General features: G+C 39.3%; 1 protein-coding gene across 1 annotated transcript; it reads right to left on the bottom strand.

Annotated features, from left to right (window-relative positions):
• Window positions 1–1,181: 1,181 nt before the first annotated feature.
• On the bottom strand, window positions 1,182–2,114 carry LOC115588727 (olfactory receptor 1D2-like). The gene has a single exon (XM_030429499.1). The coding sequence runs from the start codon at window positions 2,112–2,114 to the stop codon at window positions 1,182–1,184; it is 933 nt and encodes a 310-aa protein (XP_030285359.1).
• Window positions 2,115–9,142: the final 7,028 nt, after the last annotated feature.

Below are 9,142 nucleotides of genomic sequence, written 5' to 3'. Positions count from 1 at the left end.
AAACATGCCATGAACAGATTTTATGGTAGCTTGCTTGCTCAGTAGCCCATTTCTTAATAGTTGAATGTTATGTCAAGGTGACTTTTATCAAAACACATTTTTTTAAATGACACTTGGAAAGAACAATTCACCAACCATGGTAAAAATTCTAAATTTGTATAATGAATAATTCAAAACATAAAACCATTATTTAGCATATGATAGGCTATTAAGAAGAGAAAACACAGAAACACACTAGGACCAACAGGATGCTAAGAAACATGGAGGAATGTATGCAGTAGGAAGGCAGGAAATGGACAAACAAGCTATGATGTCTTCAGAATAACTTTCATATCCGGTATATTTTGAGCCCATTTTAACTGTCAAAAGTGTAAGTGTTGTAAGTGTTCAAGAAAAAAATATTTTGTTTTGCAAAAAGCCATTGTAATATGTTGCTGTGGTGATGTCATATTTTTTAAAGGTCATATTTGTCAAAAGAAAATACTATTTTCTAAGTCTCACTCTCAGTTTGTAAAAAAAACTGATGCTGTGGGACTGTTGGACAATCTTGGTTTTAAATGACTTCTCTATTAAAAAAAAAGTTCTTGATGGAGAAAATGTCTTGACAATGCATTTGCTACATACATGATATCATAAATATTGATACTCTGAGTCTATAAAGTTTTCATGTCTTTACCAAAAAGTCAGCATCCTTCTCAATTGATGATCCATGTAATTATGAAGACTTGGAACTAAAGGAGCACAACCATTTTTCTTTTGCAGTTTAAATACATGTAGATGCAGCACTGCACACAGTACACCATGATCAATGACTATCGAATAATGACATATTAAACTTTTTGCATGAATTACCTGAAATGTGTATACACATGTTCAATAAAAGGAATCATTATACAACTGAGTAGACCATTGGCTAGATGTGAGGAATGTGGACATTCAAAATGAAGCTAATAAAGAGCACAACACCTAATTATTATAATTTTCAGAGCATCTCCAAATAAGACTAATACACATGATTCCACCCTCTAAATCTAAAAAAATTCCATTCCCAAAAATATATGCCAATTTCAGTAAAAATTAATTGAAACTTGCAGTAACTCCAACGGCCACAGCAAACAGCTGGTTAAACAGTGCAAGGAAGAACATCAGACAAAGGACTTGAAGTCTTTTTTAAAACGGTATCATTTATTTTTTAAAGTAAGAACAACCAGAATTCTGTTTCGAATTTTGGTCAACTTGAAACCATAATTCAATGGATTCATTAAGGGGGGTATGACAAGAATTTCTATTTCAACAAAGTTTTTAAAGGCTTGAGGGAAAACTTTTGAACCAAATCGCATGATAATTGCATTAAAAAGCAGAGTTGCAAGAACAATTAATAAGGATGTTACATGTGGCACACATGTTTGCATGAACTTTGCCCTGTTTTCAATAGAATTTGCACATGTTTTAACAAGATACATGTAGGACAGAACTATGAAAAAGCCATGAAATAAATAAATGATCATTGTAATGTATGCAAATATGTTGTCAACAGAAGTTTCAGCTGGAAAACAAGCAAGTTTAACAATCATCCAATTTATACAGTAAAATCTGGCAATATATTGGCTGCATAACTTTAATCTAGATATTAGAAACACATTAATACCTGCAATGCAAGAAGGTGTCATCCAAGAGAAACAGACTAACATAATGAGTCTTTGCTTTGACATAACAGAGTGGTACTCCAGTGGTCGACATATAGCCACATATCTGTCATATGCCATAACTGCAAGAATAGACAGATCAGCACAGATAAATGAGGCAATTACTTGAACCTGAACAAGACATCCAGAATAAGAGATAACCTGAACAGGAGAAAGCAGATCCCAAAGAAACTTGGGGTAGAAACCTGCTGTCCCATAAAGTGAATTCATGCAAAAAGTACATATTAAAATATACATTGGTTCATGCAGGTTTTTATCCATGATGATGATCAGAATAACAGTAGTATTTGCTATCAAAATCACACAGTAACAAAGTGAAGTGAGAAAGAAAAGAGTAAATATGTGGTTATTTGTTTCATTTAAACCTAAGAGAAAAAACATTGTTATTTGAGAAACATTATCCATCATGGTTAGAAAACGTGTTGTTCCTGTGAAGGGTAAGTCTGTCTCTAACAGTGTCTGCTCTCTCTCCTCACTATCTTGTCTGACTACATCAACACACACTTGGAAATCAAACCAACCAATCAACTAATCTTCTTATTTTCAGGGTGATGCAATCTACTGTAAATGCAGCACATGACAATCACAATATAGAACGTTATGGCACATGGAGAGCTGAATTGTAAAAATTGAAAACTGTAAATGCAACACATGAAAATAACAATAAAGAACTTTTGGGCACTTGTAGAGCAGAATTCTTAAACAAAAATTAAACATGTAATTTTCCTCACCAGGAAAATTATTTCTTCCACACACTGTTGGCTATTCATGATATAAATTTGACAATAAACCAGCGCCTTGTTCCGGTTACACAAAAGTGTTGAAGAGCGTCCTGTCGTGTGGACTGTCTCTATTTTGCTTTTATTAGTCTCAAACAGGTATCCTGTCGTGCACTGCTCAATTTAAATTTAAAAGAGGAATTGCAAGGAGTATCCTGCGCTCAGAAAGATGAAGTAGTACTGTATGATAAGGGCCATGCTTTCATACATTTTGTTTCTTCCGTTTTTCTTCTCAGTATGTCATGTCATTGAAACAGTAGTAAAGTAACAAGCTAAAGTTAAAACAAGTAGGCTGGATGCTTGGCAGCAGACAAAAAGTCAGTAAAGAGAGTCATAAGCACAGCAGAGAAGATAGTTGGCTGTCCTCTTCCCTCTTTAGAGGAAATCACCAAAATAAGACTGCTCTCAAAAGCCACCAAAACCGTAAAGGACTGTTCTCACCCTGGTCACTCACTGTTTGAACTCTTGCCCTCAGGGAAACGCTTCCAATGTCTAAAAACAAGGACTATTAGATTCAGGAACAGCTTCTTTCCTAAGGCAATAACAGTTTTTAAATGAAGCTAAACTTATTTTTTAATGATGCAGCTTGCACTGACTGACACTCAGCACTTTACTTTATCTACTATCATTTTTCTGTTTATGAATGCGTACAGAGATATGAGGAATAGCAGAGGAGATACATCTCTGTAGGTGTTGGTGTGGATGTGTGTATTCTGTGAATGTTTTGCTCTGAATGAACAAGTGAATGTTGAAATTTCACCAGCCACTCAATAGATTACCATTGTTACTTTGGCTGGTGAGCAGGCCCGGTTCTAGACTGCCTTGATTGGGGGGGCAGTAAGAAATGTTGATGGGTCACCAACTGCTACTGTTTTGAGTGCCATAGGGATGACGTTTTTTTGTATGCCTACCAGTGTATAATGCCAACCCAGACGTAAGAATTGCAGATTCGCCATGGTTCCATCGGCAAAGCTCTAACAGGAATTCTTTTTCTGGATTGACAAAGAAAACAAATTCTGTGGCCAACAAATTATTGATGTCAGGCTACTAACATATTTTCTATTTAAATTTGAAGTTACAATGTAATTGGCATTTTACATTTTAAGCCCACCTCCACCTCCCCGATGAAGGACAACTTTATCAATGCCCAATTACAATTAGTTATCTAATATTATATGGAATCTAAACCTAAATATTGCGCAACTGGCAGATAGAACTTTTGACGCACGGAAAGAACACACACTTTTGAGCCCCAGTGATGCTATAAACAACTGCACCAAAACACGGACATATTAATGCGCAACCCCAATGCATAAAAAAAAACTAAATCATCAGAGCCAGTCGTTCCATAATAAAAATGTCTTGCCATCATTTGTTATCCATGTTTACCTCTTCTAGATGAAGCTGCACTTGATTTTGAAAACAAATCAGTTGGTTTGCAGCATTTTTCACCGTCAGCCTAAAGTGCTCTCAGATTTCTCTCTCTCGCTTTTCTCTGCTCACCCCTTGTGTCTCTTGATACCTCCATTCATTTTTTTGCTAGCTTAATCTCAGTCAGTTTCCAATTTTCAATCTCCAACTTCCAACAACCACGCAGACACGGTCCACTCGATTCAGTCTTGAAATTCCCAGAAGGCATTGCTTCATTTTTTAACTTTTGCAAACAAATAATCAAATAAAAAAATTGAGGTAGATTTGTATTATTTCAAACCATGCACATCTGAATAAGAAATTCACTACAAAACAACGCAGACTGATGTAAAAGTTTGTGACTGTAGAAGGTAACCATGAGTGTGATACAGAGACTTGTATGTGGTATATAAATAGTGATCAGCTTAAGGATACTGCAGATGTGAAGGAATTGAAGAGACTAAATTGTAATTTAGCCTTTAAATAACGCTACACAGGGAACAGAGTGATAATTGGCCAGCCCATAAGGACTTGCGGTTCCTCTGGCATCATCATCATGTTAAAGATTGTCAATCTGTCACATACATTTGGCCCCACCACCAAATTTCCCAAATTCATCGTAGTAGATATGAAGGGAGTTTCGGAAATTTGGTGGTGGGGCAAAATGTAAGTTTCTTTATAATCTGTGACAAAGCAATTTTGTAAACAGCGCTATAAAAATAAATAAATAAATCTTGTCTGATTGGTTGATGCTATTGTGCACCACTTTCTCGTGCTTTGGAAAGTCGTGTGTGCCTGCCTGGGTTCCCTGTTTCTCCCTGCCAGATGCCAGCAGCCTCAGATTAGCCGCTGTCGGAGGCTCCGGCCCCAGGAAGTAACGTTAAACAGTGGCCGGCGGCGCTAACCTGAATTTACAGGTTATGGGGTGTTAACGTGTGTTGTTTAATCCTGTCGGCGGGGGTGGGTGAGGCTCGTGTGACGCTTCCCATGCCGCGGAGTGGGACAGAGACAACCTCGGCAGCAGCCGCCGATGGGACTAGGCTACTACTAGCAGTTGCTAGCCGACATGCTAACAACTAACAAGCCTGGAGTGCCCGTAGTATCTAATGTGATGCTAACTGAGAGAAGCTGCTACTGACATGCACGGTACAAGAGAGAGAGAGAGAGACCAGCTCTGTTGGCAGAAGAGTCGTGGACTGTGATTACACTGAGCAGCATTTATGGGAATACATTACAATATTATAAATTTGATTTTTTTTTTTTTTTTTTTCGGAATGAAGCAGGGTCGGTTTGGTGGGGCAGCCGAAGCATTTGGGGGGGCATTGCCCCCCCGTGCCCATGCCTAGAACCGGGCCCGCTGGTGAGTGCAGCACACAGTACCAGCCACTTGATTTACCAGCATCAGAATGGCGTTAATTTCGTGTCCAGCAGATGTAGTTAACTATAACTCAGATTGGATGATTACTTATTATTGCATGACTAATAATGTTAGATTTACAAGATTACAAGATTACTTTATTTGTCACATACAGAAGTCACAGAGTAACATGCATTGAAATGCCTACTGGTTATTCCTAAACTGGCCTTATAAATAGAATAAATAAGATAACTATGAATAAAATCAAACTGATATGATGTATATGATATAATTAATTATAATCTAAATAATGTAATTAGAAATGAAAAGATGTGTGATGTGTGTGTGTAGTCAGTGTGTGTATGTGTGTGTGTGTCAGGCTGGGTCATGGTGGTGGGGGGAGAGGTCAGGTTGAGTTCTTGTTCAGGGCCCGTATTCATCAAGCTTCATAGAATTACTCCTAAGAACCCTGCTAAGAGTTGACTTATGAGTAAAAAAATTATTCGCTGAAAGCTGCACTTAGAAGTTAGTTATCAAGCATCTTACTCACACTTGCAGCGAAGTGTAGGACTGAATTTTAAACGTCACTCTCAGAGCTGAATTACGACAGTACTATGTGCCATAAACAGAATTTTAGGTGACGTCACTTCCGTGTCCATAGAAATGACCAATCACGGAAGGGAATCCCTTGTCTAAGAATAAAGAAATATCTTAGAAATATTTAAATGGACAATGGAAGTGTATATTTTGACAATAATCTACAAAATAATACATAAAACATATTGGCAATGACTAAAAAATAAATGTTTCCTTATCTTTCTAATTCATTAATTAGGCAACTAACTTGAAACTGGTGTGGGTGGCTCTATATATACTAGCCTACTGCAGCCACATGCAGAAATCAACATGGAATCGAAAAGAAAACCCAGCTGGCGAGAGGAGGAGATACTGTTATTAGTGGAGCTAGTCGAGGAAAGGAAGCTCATCATTAAAGGCAAGTTCAGCCCAACGCTTACCAGCCATGATAAAAAAACAGACATGGGAAGACATGGTGAATCAACTATACACTTCTCAAGCCTTCTGCCATCAGTCACCAGCTGACTGCTAGAAAAAGTGGTATAACGTTCTCTCGAAAAGCAGAACTGAAATTGCAGCTTTCAAGGCCTGCTCCTTGCACACTGGTATGTAGTGCTTCTTTTTCATTTGCTTGCATGCCACCCTATTCGCTTATATCTATCTAATTCATTTTTATATTCTTATGCAGGTGGAGGACCACCTGGCAAAGACTTGAGCGCAGTTGCAGAAGTTGTGCAGTGCATACTTTTAGAAGATAACCTCAGCATCTCTGGGTTGGACGGTGGCCAGGATCCAGCTGCAATGACGCTTGAGTTGCTTTCAAAAGGGTGAGTTCACAAATTATTCCTGTAACAACTCTATAGGGATATTGCGCTGCAGCCTAGGTGCGTTTTGATGAGAAATACGTGCGTAATCCTTGTTGGATATTTGCCAGGCTACTGTTCAGTAAATGTCTGAAATGTGTGTTTGTTCAAGTCATAACCATAACAACAATAGAACCATTTCTGATATTTCAGCCATACTCTTTATGTTTCAGTTTGGATCGAGATGCATTAGGAGAGTCTCCTGTGTCCTTGGGCATCTCCGATGCGCACTCTCCCTTTGCTTTTGATGCGGCCAGGCCCAAGAACTTTGTGTGAGGCAATGGGCATCAATCAAGTGGTGGAAAAAAAGAAGAAATCAACTTAAGTTTATCACATCTTGAGCATGCCGTCTCTTTTGTTTTTCAGGCCGAGATGAGTGATCGCGGCCCAGTAGAGGAGACAGATGATCTGTAGGCACTGCAGACACAAAAAATTAAGCTGCAAATTAAAGTGTTGTGGCTCCAAGAGGAGTACTACAGCTTGGCTTTAAAAAAAAAGAAAAGATACAGAGTGACTAATAAAACGTATTGATAAAAAGCCACTGTGTATCGATGATTTATTGTTATTCTTACACACAGTGGAGGTTGGCGAAGTGTTGTCTAAAGACTGCCCCATCACATGGATGGATGTTGCCAGGGACGCTCGCGTCTCCATCTCCTCCCCCATTTCCCTCATTGTCATCATCGTCTGCTGGTGGGAGTGGGACATTGCGCTTCTTACAAAACAATTATGCATTTTGTTGGGCTTACCTATTATAATTCATTTGGGCTTGTGTCTGTGGCATCTGAAAGGGATAAGAAGCCAGCGGCGTAATGGATATCCTTTATCCCCAATTAGGTGACACCCAGGTGGCACAATGTGCCTCTCAAAAAGCTGCTTCTGGCCACTTTCATTTAGTATCCATCCATGCATCATGGGTGGACCCAGGCCACTTGGGTACCACATCCAAGATGTTATATTCTGCATCGAACACTACTTGCGTGTTGATACTGTGGTACCTCTTCCTGTTAACATACACACTCTCGTCCACACTTGGAGCGCTGATCCTAACATGTGTACCATCGATTGCACCGACCACTCCAGGGAAGCCAGCTACCTGCATGAATGCAGTTTGCTTCTGAATTATCCGGGGTGTACGTGGAAAGTCAATGAAACGCATGATGAGGTGAGGAGCAGTAAGGGCCATTATTGTTTCCATAACAATTCTGCTAATTGACGGTTGTGATGGCCCCAAATCATCAGCGTTACTGTTGCATTTTCCCAGTGGCGAGATATCGAAGCACTGTGATGACCTTTAGTTCTGCCGTGAAAGCTCTGCTGCGTGATGTTGCTGATAAATATCTGAGAGAGTAGGAGTGATTCTTAGACTTAAGAAAGTTGATAAATAGCTTTTATTCTTAAGTTTGAGAGTAGGACTAAATTTCACAAATTCTTAGAACCATCGCAGTGATTTTTTTTCATCACAAACACTTGGTGAGTAAAAGTTTCTTTACCGGTGACAGATGCTGTTTTTCGGGCAGAAATGTGACGAGGAGTCGGTAGGATAGACGGGAGGACGGACAGGAGAACAGACGCTACTCCAGGTACAGCTGCAGTATTTTTTTCCCGAGGCCAAAGACAGTGACAGTAACTACGTTACCTTAGTTTGGTTCTGTAACATTGCTTTGTGGTACATTCCTCTTTATTAAGTTGAGTGAGTGACCTGTGCAGTCAGACAGACCATCCGATAGACACGCCCTCCATATGCGCAGCCGGCTCATCCATTCACACTGGTTCAGTTTGCCAATACTGCGCCTCTGATACTATCAGACCAGTATCATAAACAGAAGTTATTTAAATGTTACATAAATAAAATGTTTAATTTAAAAAAAAAAAGAAAAAAAAGAAATGAGGTTTGTATCGAACTGTGGGTCAAAAATCGAATTGTGAGTTTGGTGTATCGTTACAGCCCTAGCGGGAGCTGCTGTAAGTCAAGATGAAGCTTTAAGACAAGCAGCCCTTTGCAACCTGTGGAGAGACATGCAATTGTCTTAACAAGGAAGACGTGAAAGCTGTGGTGGAGCTGAAGTGTTCAGATGAGGAGGCTGATACCCGCATGCTCCTACATGCCAATCATGCCAGCCAGAATGGCTATAAAACGACAATGATTGCGAGTGAGGATACATATGTCACGGTCCTTTGCTCAGGGCACTGTAAGAAGATCAGCAGCACCATGTATCTAAAATGTGGAACTCAGAATCGAACAAGGTACATCAACATGAGCAACCTTGCTGAGCTCCATGGAGATGATCTGTGTGATGCTTTTGTAGGTGTCCATGCCTTTACAGGTTGTGATAGCGCAAGTGCTTTAACAGGAAGAGAAAAACTCAGTGCTCTTAAACTCCTGGAAGGAAACAGCACATTTCAGGAGCACTTCAAATCCCTGGGAACATCATTGATATATCAGAAGAA

Source organism: Sparus aurata, chromosome 9 (assembly GCF_900880675.1).
Source record: "Sparus aurata chromosome 9, fSpaAur1.1, whole genome shotgun sequence".
Classification (NCBI taxonomy): domain Eukaryota; kingdom Metazoa; phylum Chordata; class Actinopteri; order Spariformes; family Sparidae; genus Sparus; species Sparus aurata.
The sequence above is the reverse complement of the archived record's forward strand: the minus strand, read 5'-3'. Positions and strand labels throughout refer to the sequence as shown.

Excerpts from the sequence above, each read along its gene's own strand:
- LOC115588727 (XM_030429499.1), bottom strand. The coding sequence starts at position 2,114 with ATGATGGATAATGTTTCTCAAATAACAATGTTTTTTCTCTTAGGTTTA.